Source organism: Microcebus murinus, chromosome 10 (genome assembly GCF_040939455.1).
Source record: "Microcebus murinus isolate Inina chromosome 10, M.murinus_Inina_mat1.0, whole genome shotgun sequence".
Classification (NCBI taxonomy): Eukaryota; Metazoa; Chordata; class Mammalia; order Primates; family Cheirogaleidae; genus Microcebus; species Microcebus murinus.
In genome coordinates this window covers 87,959,623-87,974,764 of record NC_134113.1, presented here as the reverse complement: position 1 = coordinate 87,974,764, position 15,142 = coordinate 87,959,623, and the positions used below count along the sequence as shown (strand labels likewise).

Below are 15,142 nucleotides of genomic sequence, written 5' to 3'. Positions count from 1 at the left end.
CTTATTTTAAGAAACTCATATTATTTCTGGAAAAACAAAAAGTCTTAAGTATATCATGCATGATATGGATGTAGATTTTAAAACAAGGGCATAATAATCTTTGATTATAGCTATTTTTCTTCAAAATGATACATTTTTGCTGGGCATGGTGGCTCACACCTGTAATCCCAGTGCTTTGGGAGACTGAGGTGGAAGGACCACTTGAGGTCGGAATTCAGACCAGCCTAGGCAACATAGTGAGGCCCCATCTGTACAAAAAAATATAAAAAATTAGCCGGGTGTAGTGGCACATGCCTGTAGTCCTAGCTATGGGAGACTGAGGTAGGAAAATCACTTGAGCCCCAGGAGTTTGAGCTATGATTGAGCCATTGTACTCTAACCTGGTCAACAGAAGGAGACCCTGACTCTAAAAAATTAAATAAATTAATAAATAAATAAAATTAAAATTGAATTAAAATTTTAGTTGCTCAGTCACAGTAACCCCATTTCAAGTCTCAGTAGCCACATGTGGCTAGTGACTACCATTTTGGACAGCGCAGATATAGAATATTTTCATCATTGCTAAAAGTTCTATTAGACTGTACTGTTAATAGAGCTTTTTAGCTGAAATATAGTGTATGTGATATAAATACATAGGTAAAATTAAAATAAATATAAAAGTTTGCTACACTTTTAAAATTGAAGAAAAATTTTTAAAAATCCCAAATTTGGTTATACCCAACTGCTTATTATATTCTAGGAAATCTAAACCTCATGTAGTACTCTATACTTCACAGCTTTTAGAATCTAAAATATTTTAATTTACACTGTGCTATTATTGATATGAATAAAAAATATAGTAGGAGAGTTTTATTATGGAATAAGAAAGCCTTTTGGAACTGTGCTTTCAGTTATAAATTCATGCTTGTAAGCTTGAATTTTTTGGTACAAATATAATTTTTGTCATTGTGATGAATACCTTCATTAATATTACATTATTGGTTTTTTGAAAATATATTAAGCAATTCTTGTTAGCTTTTTACCCTAATATGCCTCTTATTAACAGGTAGAAACTAGTATGAAAACTACATGTGATTCTTTGAATTGTCACTTTTTAACACATTGACTGCCACAGTAGAAAAAAATTTTCTTTCCTTGGGGCCACAGTGTTTTATTACAAAAATAGAATAAAAACTTTGAAAACAAAACAGTTCTTTCTAATTCAATGAAAAATTTGTTATTTTTTTATTGTTTTCTATGCATGAGTTATATGCAACTTGAAAAATAGTTCTCGAGGCTCCCAAGGTGAGAAGAAACATGTGATATTACATATGTTTCACAAAGCCCCAGGCTCAAAACTAGCTCGAGTTAAATACAACTCACATGGCAGTGAATGTGTTAAGCACCGTTGGCTAACATCTTTTTTCTTTACCAAGCCTACTTAGTTGTACTTCATAACATTTTTTTAAATTGTTTTTTTCTTTCAATTTTTTATTTTATTTTATTTTATTTTATTTTATTTTATTTTATTTTATTTTATTTTATTTTCAGTCACTAGAGAGGTGAAGGAATCATAACATTTTAAGGCTGTTTAGATTAAAAGAAATCTAGATGTCTAGTGTGGAAATTATTGTTGATTAGACATAGCTAATTAGGAAATAATTACATATGTAAAATATTCTTTTAAATTCTTTGAAGATTTTTCTGTCCCCCAAATAAGTATTTATTAACATATTTGTATAATGAATTATTATATATTTTATTCATATATATCATTTTATATAATGATTGCTAATATATTTTATATAGTGAATGCATTTATTCATTTATTAAAATTATCAGTACATGTTATAAAACAGTACAGAATTCTTTATGTTGTTAGCTGTAGTTATATTGTTGTTTTAAAGGACTGAAGATTACTTGAAGTTTGCTGATTTGCTATAACGACTCATAAATCCCAAGAGTAGCAGGTTATACTCATGGTTGACAGGAAAAAAATATGCAGTGAGTAGAGTTGAAAGAAGTCAGGCACAAGCTTCCAAGTCCTCCTTTGTCTGGGATCACACAGGATTTGCTTTTTCTCTGGCTTTATTAACCTCTGGGACATGTGCTAAGAGTCTTTGCCCAGAGAAGCCTGATAGGGACTCAGGGTCTGAAGTTTTCTGGAGGGCTGGTCACATAGCCACATTTTTCTATGTAACTAGTCATGGCATTGGAAACTCCAGACTCCAACAATGAAACCCAAGTATGTAGATAATCTATATTGATATTTGTACAAAGCAATCCTAATGAGCCAATATGGCACAGTCAACTGTTGAAGGTGTATATAAGAAAATTATTAATCATTAATATGATCTTCCAAGGGTCACATTACTGATAATTGACCAAGCCTCAATCATGGTTTCAAGTTTCCTTGGAGAGATGTTCAAGGAGTGAGCAACCAGGTCTTTTGTGTTAATAATTGCTGAAGTACCCTACCCCGACCTTTCAGATATGTTCTTATTTGTTTAATTATCAAACCAAACCAAATAAAACAAAAAACCAAAAAAAACCCAAAAAACTACAAAGCCAGTATCTTTGCTTTCTTGAAATTTTCTTTGTGTTTACTAAATGAGACCGATCATTTTGGCGAATAACACATGTTAAGCTTATTATTTTTTATTTTTTTAAAGCCAGTCAAATTTAGCAGTGGAGGGTTGAATACCAACTTTAGTGATTAACACAAATGTTAATAAGTTCTGATAACCTACTACCATCGGACCAGCCAGCTAACTTATTAATAAAATAAATTTGTAGTGTTAAAAACTGTTTGATACAACTATTATTTTTTTTGATGGTTTAAACTGAAGCCTTTAGTAATAACAGATATAAACATGTCTCTGATTAGGTAAGGTTTCTCAGATACAATGTTTTGTCAGGAAAAAAATGTAAAGATACATGTATTTGTATATGTTTGTTTGTTGATCTCCACCTAGTGGCATAGAAATAATAAGCTCTATAGTCAGACAGTCTGGTGCCTGTCACTTAATAGTGGGTGCTTAGACAAGTTATTTAACACCTTAGATTTTTCACCTATAAAATGGAGCTAATGCTAGTACTTACCTCATAGGATTATTATGAAGATTAAATTTATTAATGAATGCAAATCATTTCGTACAAAGTCTGATAGGAATAGTGCTAGTTATCATGACTATCTTATAAATACAGTTAATAATTATTCAAATAATTACCAATTTTTTTTCTGAAAAATAAAATCTAGGAGACTACCTGTAGTGTGTGATAATATATGAATTGTATCAGTCAGGTTCGATTAATAAAAATCATAATTCATAGCTTAGATTAATGATTGTAGATTTTTCCTTCTTGTTCTGTATAAGCATTTAATGATATAAATTTTCCTCTAAGCACTGCAAGCCACAAATTTTTATACGTTGCATCGTTGCATTTCTTTTCCTTTTTTTTTTTTGAGACAGGGTCTTACTCTGTTACCCAGGCTAGAGTGCTGTGGCGTCAGCCTAGCTCACAGCAACCTTAAACTCCTGGGCTCAAGCAGTCCTCCTGCCCCAGCCTCCCGAGTAGCTGGGACTACAGGCATGTGCCACCATGCCTGGCTAATTTTTTCTATATATTTTTAGTTGGCCAACTAATTTCTTTCTTTTTTAAGTAGAGATGGGGTCTCACTCTTGCTCAGGCTGATCTCGAACTCCTGAACTCAAACAATCCACCACCTCCGGCCTCCCAGAGTGCTAGGATTATAGGGGTGAGCCACTGCTTCCAGCCCTACATTGCATTTTCATATCATTTAGTTTCTTATTATTTCCTTTTGGGTCTTAGATTGTTTAGTGTGTTTAATTTCATAGTAGTTGGGGATTTTGCAAATATCTTTTTTTTTGTTGATTTCTCACTTAATGCTGTTGTGTTTAGAAAATATAATATTAGATGTGTATTGTGGTATAGTGTATCATTTACACTTCAAAAGAATATGTATTTGTTTCATAGCGTTCAGATAAGTTAGTGTGATTGATAGTGTCTTTTGGATATTCTGTATGTTTACTGTTTATTGGTTTTTATTCTAGTGGTTTTATCTATACTTGTTGAGAGTGATCATTTAGTCTCCAACATGATTGTGAATTTGTCTATTTCCCTAATTTTGTCAGTTTTGTTTCATATGTTTTGATGCTCTATTATGAGGTATATATATTTTTTGTAATTTATCTATTATCTTGATGCTTTTCTGATATAGAGACCCATTCATCATCATAAAGTTTCCCTCTTTGTTTTCTGATATTAACATAATCACAGCAGCATTTTTATGCTTACTATTTGCATGTTATCTCTTTTTTCAACCTTTTAGTGTCAGTCTGTGTCGCGCCCGCCTCGCCAGCAAGGAGGACGCGGCAAGTGGAGTTCTTCTGACAGTGCTTTAATGGGGTTCCCTTTAGACTTACATGATGCGGAAGACGCTGAGCACAAGCTCTCACACACTTATATACTCTAAGGAAGGAGGGAAGTGATGAGGATAGGTTAAAAGCGCGCGAGGGTTATTACTGATAGGCCAAACTAAGATCCTTCATATGCATACTTGATGAGACAGGAAAAGCCCCTACACCTGCGCGGTTCACCCTGTTTATCAGTCCTGTAGTATCGGCGTGACCAGAAAGCCAGCGCCATCTTGCAATGGTGTTAACACCGCGCCCCACAAGTCTGTGTCTTTGTATTTAAAGTGAATCTCTAAGGCCGGGCGCTGTGGCTCACGCCTGTAATCCTAGCTCTTGGGAGGCCGAGGCGGGCGGATTGCTCAAGGTCAGGAGTTCAAAACCAGCCTGAGCAAGAGCGAGACCCCGTCTCTACTATAAATAGAAAGAAATTAATTGGCCAACTGATATATATATAAAAAATTAGCCGGGCATAGTGGCGCATGCCTGTAGTCCCAGCTACTCGGGAGGCTGAGGCAGAAGGATCACTGGAGCCCAGGAGTTTGAGGTTGCTGTGAGCTAGGCTGACGCCACGGCACTCACTCTAGCCTGGACAACAAAGCGAGACTCTGTCTCAAAAAAAAAAAAACAAAAAAAAAAACCCAGCCTGAGCAAGAATGAGACCCCATCTCTACTATAAGAAATTAATTGGCCAACTAATATATATAGAAAAAAAAAAATTAGCTAGGCATGGTGGTGCATGCCTGTAGTCCCAGCTACTTGGGAGACTGAGGCAGGAGGATCGCTTGAGCCCAGGAGTTGGAGGTTGCTGTGAGCTAGGCTGACGCCACGGCACTCACTCTAGCCTGAGAGTGAGACCCTGTCTCAAAAAAAAAAAAAATAAATAAATAAAATAAAAAAAACAAACAAAATAAAGTGAATCTCTAGGTTAAAAAAACATTTTTTTTTGATTCTTGATTTCTTGCTGTATTATCCATATGACAATCTCTACAGTTTGATAGTTTTTAGTCCATTACAGTTAATATAATTATTAATATAGTTGTGCTTAGATCTATTTTGCTATTTGATTTTTGTTTTTCATCTGTTTTGTTGTTTCTGTGTGCTTTCTTTCCTTTATCTCATGTCAGTTTTTTTAAAGTATTCTATTTTAAATTCCTCTGGCTTTCTACCTACATGTGTTTTCTTTCTTTCTTTTTTTTTTTGAGACAGAGTCTCGCTTTGTTGTCCAGGCTACAGTGAGTGCCATGGCGTCAGCCTAGCTCACAGCAACCTCAAACTCCTGGGCTCAAGCGATTCTACTGCCTCAGCCTCCCGAGTAGCTGGGACTACAGGCATGTGCCACGATGCCCGGCTAATTTTTTATATATATATCAGTTGGTCAATTAATTTCTTTCTATTTATAGTAGAGATGGGGTCTCACTCTTGCTCAGGCTGGTTTTGAACTCCTGACCTCGAGCAATCCGCCCGCCTCGGCCTCCCAGAGAGCTAGGATTACAGGCGTGAGCCACCGCGACCGGCTCTTTCTTTTTTCTTTAGGGGTTACTCTGGCAGTTTATAATATGGATCTATCTTAAAATTATATCAGTATACTTAGAATTAATATTGAATTACTTAGTTAAGTTATAGAAACTTTGCAATTTTATATTTACATTTACCCCAGTAATGCTCTTGCTTTACTTGTGTGTCATATTCTTGTTTTCATATATATTGTGGTCTTATTTTCATGTCTGTTATACTCTACTGCTTCTATGTATGTTATAAATCTATAAATGCATTGTTTTCAACTGTTGAATTTTAAAACAGAATTTTATAGAATTTTAGAACAGAAAAGATATATAGTCTTGAATATTAATATTTATCCTCATGTTTACCTTGTTTGGTCCTCTTTTGTCCTTCCTGTGAATGTGAATTGGTATTTCCTTTCAAACTAAAGAATTTCCTTGAGGTTTTCTTACAGTATAGATTTGCTGTTGATGCCTTCTCTTGGTTTTATATATCTAAAAATGTACTTTTGTCTCTGTTGCCTTGTTTTCTCAGAGAGAGCTTCATTGGATATAGAATTTACTTTAAAGTGTTTTTTTTTTTTTAAATCAGCATTTTGAATATATTGTTCCAGTGTCTTCTTGCTTCCATAATTTCTGATCAATAGTTAGCAATTACTCTTTGGTCCTCTGTAAGATGTAATTTTCTGTGGTTGCTTTCAAAATTTTCTTTTCATTTCAGTAGTTTGACTCTAGTGTGTATAGGAGTGAATTTTTTAGTGTTTGTCCTGCTTGGGTGAGGTTCACTGAACCTCTTGGATTTTTAAATTAATGTTTTCCACCAAATTTGGTAAGTTTTGGTTATTCTTCAAAGTAAAAAAATTTATCTTAGCCCTTTTTTATTTTCTCTCATTAAAAGCTTTGCTGAAGCCTTAAATGAACTGCCATTTTGTTGAACTTTTTTATTATTGCACAAATTTCTGGTTCTTTTTATATTTCTTCTGTTTTTCTTTCTGTTCTATGGACTGGGAAATTTCTATAGATCTAGCTTGAATTTCACTGAGATTTTTCAGCTCCCTACAATCTGCTTTTGTGCGTACCTTACTAATTTTTATTAATCATTCGTTTCAGCCTTATTTTTTACATTTTTGTTTTTCAGATTCTGCTTCTTTTTTGAAATTTACTATTTGTGCATTCATTAATGTTATATTTTCCTTTAATTCTTTGAACATATTTCTAAAAGGTACTTTGAAATTTTTATCTGCTGAATGCAACATCTGGCTCTGGAGATGTTGGAGTCATTTTCTATTGACTTATCTTTTATCCCTAAGTTGGCTTCCACTTTACTGGTCTTTGCATACTTATTTGATAATTTTTTTAAAAAATTCCAAAATTTAGTACATTTTGAAAACTGGACCTTACAGATAATGTGTCATAGTGAGTAGATTCTTTTTATATTCTTTGAGGTTTGTTGAGGACTTTTCAGTTTTGATTTTATAGATTTTATTGTTTGTTTATAAATTTTCTGTGAATTCATTATTATAGAAAGATTTATAAGATTTAGAAATGAATTATCATCTTGGGATTGGGCCAGGATTTTCTAAAATCAAAGATTTATTTTCTTCAATTTTAATAAAATTTGAGTTTTGCCTATGAAAACCTTAATCATTTGGAGTTGATCTCAGTATAAAGTATCAAAGTAAATTGTGATTATTACTTATTAAACAGTTGTCATGTGTCATATGTGGTGTTAAGCACCTTATATACATATTTGGATTAATCCTTATAATATCCTCAATATCCACATTTTGGAAATTGAGAACAGTATGTCTTCACATAAATTCACATAGCTAACAGTTGGAACTATAAAGATGTACTCAATCTTTCTGACTTCAGAATCTTGGCTCGTTAGGTCTGCATTGTCCTTTCTTCTTTTTTTTGTTGTTGTCATGTGGTTTTTAAAAGTTGTTTTTTATCCTAATATTTCTAATGCTTTTAAACAACGGGTTGACTTTGGTCAAATTGGATGTCCAGTAAATAGCATATCATACAATAACTATTAATATTTTTATCATTCCATTTCATACCATACTATTTTTTAGGGGAAAAAAAAGATTTAGATTCTTTTATTCTAATTCTGGCTTTAAACATTGCCTTTGGTGTTTTGGTGGATTAATATTGATACTTCAGAGTGGGATTGATCAACATTTTAAATGTCAGAAAATGAATAATATTTGTGTTTAATCACTTATCACTTAAAGCATCTAATTGCTTTAATAGCTCTGTGCCACACACAGCTTAAATTTTTTTAAAAAACTTCTAGAATTTCCTTTCAGAATTATATTTCATGTGGCAGATGTTTAACTCATGGGTATCCTGGGGTGTTTATCTGATAAACTCCATTTCTTCAGGTAAAGCCATTTAGGTGTCCAGATTGAACTAAGCCACTCATTGTTCTCATTTCACTTTACTATTACTATATTTTTTTGTTATGTGTAATATGTACGAGAGGTTCATTTGCAAAATTCAGAAGTTTTGTTTTTCAGAGTGGAAAACCTGCTGGCAGTGATTCAGGTGGTGTCATTGATCTCACAATGGATGATGAAGAGAGTGCAGCTTCTCAAGGTATTTAAATAGTAATCATACTGAGGAATGCTTTGATACCTTTTTTTTACTCTTAATACAATACAACATTATATGAAGACACATCTTTCCAGCAATATGCTTGATATATTTGTATCCCTTTTAGAATGAAAGTTTTTAGGTTAGAATTAAAAACTAGAAATCAAATCTTGAATGACTATGAACAAGCTATAGAGGAAAACAGTAATTAGAGGAATATTTAATTTGTGGAGCACCTCTGTTTTTATATCTGTTATAGTTAAGGGAACTTAATATTAGACTTAGAGAGAACAAGTCAGAGTCAGTAAAGAGCCTGGGAATCCAGTCCACATTCTCAGACTCTACATTAAATGTTTGTGTGTGTGCATGTTAATGTAGGAACTTGTAAGTGTGTATACATTTAATTTTGGTCATTTGAACTAATTTCTTTTATTTAGAATTATATAAAGGAAAATGAAAGTAATTTTAAAAAGCATGCACATTCAAAATACTCAATACTGAGTTACAGTATTTAGAAGTTATATTAGATAGATATTAAACTATATTCTCAGTTTTCTACAGTGTTAATAGGTGTTTCATGAATAAAAAGTCCCATATTATCATGCTTGGGAAAATGCTGATTTAAAGTTAAATGGCTTTTTTTCTTGGGCAGATGTCTCTGAGCCTTTACTATGCTAATTTATAGCATAAATCTCCAATAACTATTTAAGATATAAAGTATTTCTCAAACTTATTTGACTGCACAGAATAACTTTGTATACAGACATGTCTGTAAAACTCTGTGGTGATAATTAATGCATATGGAAAATGTAGTTAAGATCAGGAGCTAAGTTAATTATTATTACTTTAAAGACATTAAATTTCTAAAAATCCCAACGATTTAAAAGGTCATATTTTTGAGAATAGATAGTTTTGTTGGGTTTAGGAAAGCAAAGTTAAATTATTACAAAGTTATATTTATTACAGTTTATTTAAAGTCAGTTTTGTTGTATAAAACTGAAGTAAAACTGGGAGTTTACACCATCCTCTAGCAGGGTTGAACTCATAGCAATATGATTATTTTTAAAAATTTCAAATTATCCATATTACTTTCACTAATTTTTTATAGACAGAGTTGACCATCCATTGATCCCTATAGGACAAAATAAATACAGGTTATTTTTTAGAGGACACAAGTAGGGCTGATTCTGGGTCAAAAAGTAAAGTAAGCAAAGTTTGTTTTCAGTGCTCTTGCCATTTCCTTTTTTAGCATCCATGCTTTGTGGAGCCTCTTTCCATTGCCCCACCTTTCGGTCTGTCTCAAGTTGTCCCATTCTAAAGTACATTGTTCTCCAGTAGCACCAAATTAAAGTATCAGTTGCTAAAGCCTTAAATAAAAGCCTAAATTTTATTTATATTTTAGTGAGGAATTCCATAGGATGGAAATCAATGGTGATCATTTTGGATAGAAGGGCTTTTGGCTCACCTTCTTCATAGTGGTTTTCTATTTTTAAGGGTTTTATCAGAGATGTACACATTTATTTTATATGCAAACATTTATTTATTTTATAGCAACTATCTGTGTTATCAAACAAAAGAATCTAAACAACAGTAGTGTAATTGAAATTCAAGATCATGGTGAAAGACTTATCAATTTATAGGTATTTTTCTAGAAAAATGTTCTTGACATTATAGGCATATGGATATATAAATATATATGCAAGCAATGAAATTATGCTAATTGATGTGATATATTGAATCCAGAAGTAAGATTCTTTCATAAAAAATAAAACATAAAACTGAATTCCTATAAATGTGAATTAGAATCTGTGATAGAACCAGTAGTGAATTATATATGTTCCTGACCTTATTTTCAAATCAGCAAAAAATGCAAGTAGGTAAAATAGAAAGAAATTGTTCTCTTATAGGTAAATGTGATACCCAGGTAGCAAGCAAAAGTAAAGTTGACCCAAAAAGGAAAGACCCTTATTCTAAAGTTTTTCCTGTCAGTCATAACATCTTGCTTTTAATTAACAGACCCCAAAAAGCTAAACCACACTCCTGTATCAACCATGGGTTCTTCTCAGCCTGTATCACGACCGTTGCAACCCATACAACCAGCACCGCCTCTTCAGCCATCTGGGGTACCAACAAGTGGACCATCTCAGACAACTATACACTTACTACCTACAGGTAAATTTGCTGAATGATTGAGCAGAAGCTTTAGTTTTGCCTAACTATGACTATGGAATTGAGTGGAAAGATAAAGACAGAAAATTAAGAATAATTCTCATTGTTAATTTGAAGACAATGTATGTGTTTTTGAACATGGTATAACTTAGTGTCGCTCACTGTCTTTAAGTAGTAGCACTGGTAGAGAATGGTTATAAAGAAGACTTAACCTATATATATGTTTTTGTCATCTGCCAGCAGATGTCCTGTAAACAGCAGAAATGAATGTAGCTTCTCTAGAAGGGATGAATATCATGATTTGTTCAGAGTATAACCAAGAGCTTATAATCAATCAAACAAATTTTAAATGAGTCTTACCTTGAAATAGTTTTAACTGGCCTAACATGACTGTCAGGAAGTATGCGCTAATATTTTGCTTACTACCTTTCAAGAAGCTGTAAATCAGATGTTTTCAAGGTGTAACCTGCATTTCCTAAATTGTTTAGAAACCAATCAAGACAATTTGTCTTCTGCAAAACAGTCTATTGCTTGGGATTTATCTGCAAAATACTTATATAAGCACTCTTCTCATTAAGGAAAATATTCAGTAAAATGGGATTTTATCCAGTGAAATTTATATTTAAATTACCAGAGTGACTTACAGGAATAAGGAGCAGACCATTTGTTAATTAATCTTTGAATTATGAAATTATTGTTGATACCTTAAATGCCTGATAGCTATGGTAGTTACTGTTTAGATTTGGATTTGAGAATTCTAGATGCTTATCCAGAATTTCCTACCAAGTTAAACTACATTTTACCTTGTTGGCATTGCCAGGCAAAAGAATGTGCTTATATGACTTTATTAAGTTAGGATATGTAAAGACTGAGGAGTCTTTCTTTAGTAAAGAAACCTTTTAATAATCTTTGTTATATCTAATATTTTTCTCCAAATTTATTTTATTGTAAAACCTATTTTTTTCTATATGAAAGTAGATTTATTACTGTTTCATTGCATAATTACTATACTACATGTTTATTTGTAAAATGTGATTCCAGTTCAGAGAGTTGTTATTAGCAAAGTGTTAACTCTTTAAAAAATTTTTGTTATTGTAGTTCTATGCTGTCAGTGAATGTTTAGGACTCATTTTTTGATAATTATCAAAGTAACATTACTCAAGATATTAATGCTCTTTGGAACATACATTAGGAGGAATACTAGAGTGAAGGGGGGGAAGTCTATATTTTAATGGATATTTTACTGTTTTAAATAAAAGATAGGTTATCTGAACAAAATGTGAATTATAATTGCCAGGCAGTTTCTTGAACTGTGGGAATACAATGATACTCTTTTAGATTTATACTCCCTTGGCAGAAGGCCTGGAGGGCCTATAATTCCACTGTGCTAAGAACAATTTAAAATTGAGGAAGGATAAATTGCTGTAAGTCACTCCTGTGGTATCATACTCTCTCCTGCAAACCCCCCCCCCCCCTTTTTTTTTTTTTGCTTATTATCTAGTCAAACTAAAGAGTGGGAAGGGGATTGAATGTGTTAAGTTTGTTCTCTTTTTCTGAGTCTCGGATTTTAATATTACTAATTTTAGCTGGCTCTATCATTTTTATCTTGTAAGATTATAAAAGGAGACTATTAATTTCTATTTCTTTCCTTGTTATAGTTAATTAGATTCTATGCAAAGTAATTACCATTTAATACAGTTTGCTTAATATAGAATTTACTGCATTGTTAATCTCTTTTTCTGCCTTCCATTAGCTCCAACTACCGTGAATGTAACACATCGTCCAGTAACTCAGGTGACCACAAGACTCCCTGTACCAAGAGCTCCTGCAAACCACCAAGTGGTTTATACAACTCTCCCAGCACCACCAGCTCAGGCTCCATTGCGAGGAGCTGTTATGCAGGCTCCTGCTGTTCGGCAGGTCAATCCCCAAAATAGTAAGAGACTTTTCTTGTATATTGCCCCAAGATAAATGTAGCTCTCTCCAGCATTTAGTTGGAGTGGCTTATATTGACATTAGATTTTGCAAAATGTTCTTATATTTATTAAAACTATTAATATAAGTTTGAGATTTATTATACAACACATTGACTGCAGTCTAGTTAATAACAATGTATTATATATTCGCAAATAGCTGATAGAGCAGATTTTAATTGTTGTCACCACAAAAAAAAATATGTGTATGAGGTAATACATATGCTAATTAGCTTCCTTTAGCCATTCTGCAATGTCTGCATATTTCAAAACATAATGTGCATACCATAAATATATATAATTTTTGTCATTTAAAAAATAATTTTAAAAAGCAATGACAAGAGAACCAAAAAACCCTATTATTAGTTCATTTTTCCTCTTTTAGGAGAGTTAACCAGAGAAAATTGGACATGTATACTACTTGATTTGTGCTATATGTGTTATCTTTCATTTAACTTTAATTATTTATGGTCTGTACTATTACAGTACCCTATTTGATGTTGGTTTATTCTCCACTTTATTAAGAGGCACCCTACCTAATTTAAGAGGGAGTCATCAATTGTGACTTAGCCTAGTGACAGAAATCATGGTAGAGGGAGCCACTAATGAATCTTAAAGATATGGAAGGTGGCTGAGAAATAAAAGAAGAGAAGGTATTAAAGGGAACTTGTGGTTTCATATATATAGATATATATAAAATATGTTAGTTACATATATGTTATGTATGTATGCAACTAATATATATTATAATTATGTTTTAACATATACTATATATATTAGCAATAGTAGACTATATCATATAAACACAAGTTTATATAAAAGGTATACTTAAAGTTTAAGGAAAAATAATAAAATGAACCTTCTATGAACTCTTCACCAGGTTAAGAAATAGAACTGTATCAGTATCCTACAAGTCCTCCTGCAGGCCCTTCCTTAATTGCCTCTCTCTCCCTTTCCATTAGAGGTAATCAACACCCTTTTCTATCAGACATTCTGCTTTTCTTTATCCCTATTTGCTACCAATATAGGGATCACTAATACACACACACACACACACACACACACACATTACTTAGTTTTGCAAAATTTAATAGCAAGAATAAATCTAACTGTTTAAAGAAATTGTGCCATTATTAGATGATAGTTTCCAGGAGAAAGTAAACAGTCTCTGGATTATAGTCTGGTTTTAACTTTCTTATGTTTACCAAGATCCTTGTCTCAGAAAATTGGTTGACAGGGTCAGGAATGAGTTCTGGGAAACTAGGCTCACCACAGTCAGAGCACCTGGCAGAACTATAGCGTGGGCCAGGTAATGAATATATGGCAAGAAAATATGGTCAAGGCAGTAGGTGACTCTAAATTTTCTGCTTCTTTTGCCCCGGTGTATGTCACAGCAGTTTTCTGTGGGGTGAGATGAGTATCCTTAGCTGATCAGCTGAGCGTGGAGAGAAAGAAAGGAACCTCATTAACACAAATCAAAGATGACTTACTTGAGCTTTCTGTCCTGCTTAAAAAGATGAGACAGCAGGGATCCTTATGAAGATACTTTTAATATGTCTAACCTCTGAATAACAGTATTTCATTTTGACCTATTTGCCTTCTCTGCATGTGGTGCACAACCAGTCAGTGTTCTAGGATTTTTTTTATTCATAGCCTTCCTAGTGGGGATCCATTTATTTCTACCCACGCTGGACCTCCTGTTTCTTGTACCTTATGTTTTCTTCTTTCTGTATTTTCTCTCTGATATTGGTGGCACACATCCTCCAGTGACTACTTGAGAAAGGGTTCATGGAAGTTATATTTATTTTGAGTGCTTGCATACATGAAAATTTCTTTATCCTCATGTTTAAATGATAGTTTGGCTGAATATATATAGACTTCTAGGTTGGGAATAGTTTTCTTTTCATATTTTGAAAACATTGCCTCACTGACTTCAAGTTTTTAATCAGTGTTCCACGAAATTAACAATAAAATTCTGATTTTATTCCTTAATTTTCTTTTGTAGGTGTTACAGTTCGAGTGCCTCAAACAACTACATATGTTGTAAACAATGGACTAACCTTGGGATCAACAGGACCTCAGCTCACAGTGCATCACCGACCACCACAAGTGCATACTGTAAGTGTTCATGCTTGGCTTTACAAAACTCTCAATTGTAAAGCTATCAAATAATATTGTAGTTAACATTTTTCTTTAACATAGTTATATCAAAGGGAAATGATAGGTCTTTCTCATTTTCCAGCAGAAGTTTAAGAAAATTGATCTTAGCATTATGAACAAATGTTGCTAGGGATGAGGATCATTAAGAATTATTCAGTTTGCTTGTGGTATACATGGTACAAAAGCAGGTGCACGGTTGGGACATGTGAAGTGAAATAGACTATTTCTAACTCATGGTTAAATTAAGAAGGGGGCTGGGCACAGTAACTCATGCTTATAATCCTAGCACTCTGGGAGGATAAGGTGGGAGGATCCCTTCAAC

The 15,142-nt window shown here is 33.1% G+C and overlaps 1 protein-coding gene across 7 annotated transcripts in view; it reads left to right on the top strand.

The window, feature by feature from the left end:
* ATF7IP (activating transcription factor 7 interacting protein) overlaps nucleotides 1-15,142 on the top strand; it is a 121,076-nt gene that overhangs the window by 95,130 nt on the left and 10,804 nt on the right. For all 7 annotated transcript variants that reach the window (XM_020287619.2, XM_076007638.1, XM_020287618.2 and 4 more), the window contains 4 exons: nucleotides 8,443-8,521; nucleotides 10,535-10,690; nucleotides 12,441-12,623; nucleotides 14,666-14,778. In XM_020287619.2, the coding sequence (XP_020143208.2) occupies nucleotides 8,443-8,521; nucleotides 10,535-10,690; nucleotides 12,441-12,623; nucleotides 14,666-14,778 (531 nt within the window). The remainder of the gene's footprint in view (nucleotides 1-8,442; nucleotides 8,522-10,534; nucleotides 10,691-12,440; nucleotides 12,624-14,665; nucleotides 14,779-15,142) is intronic.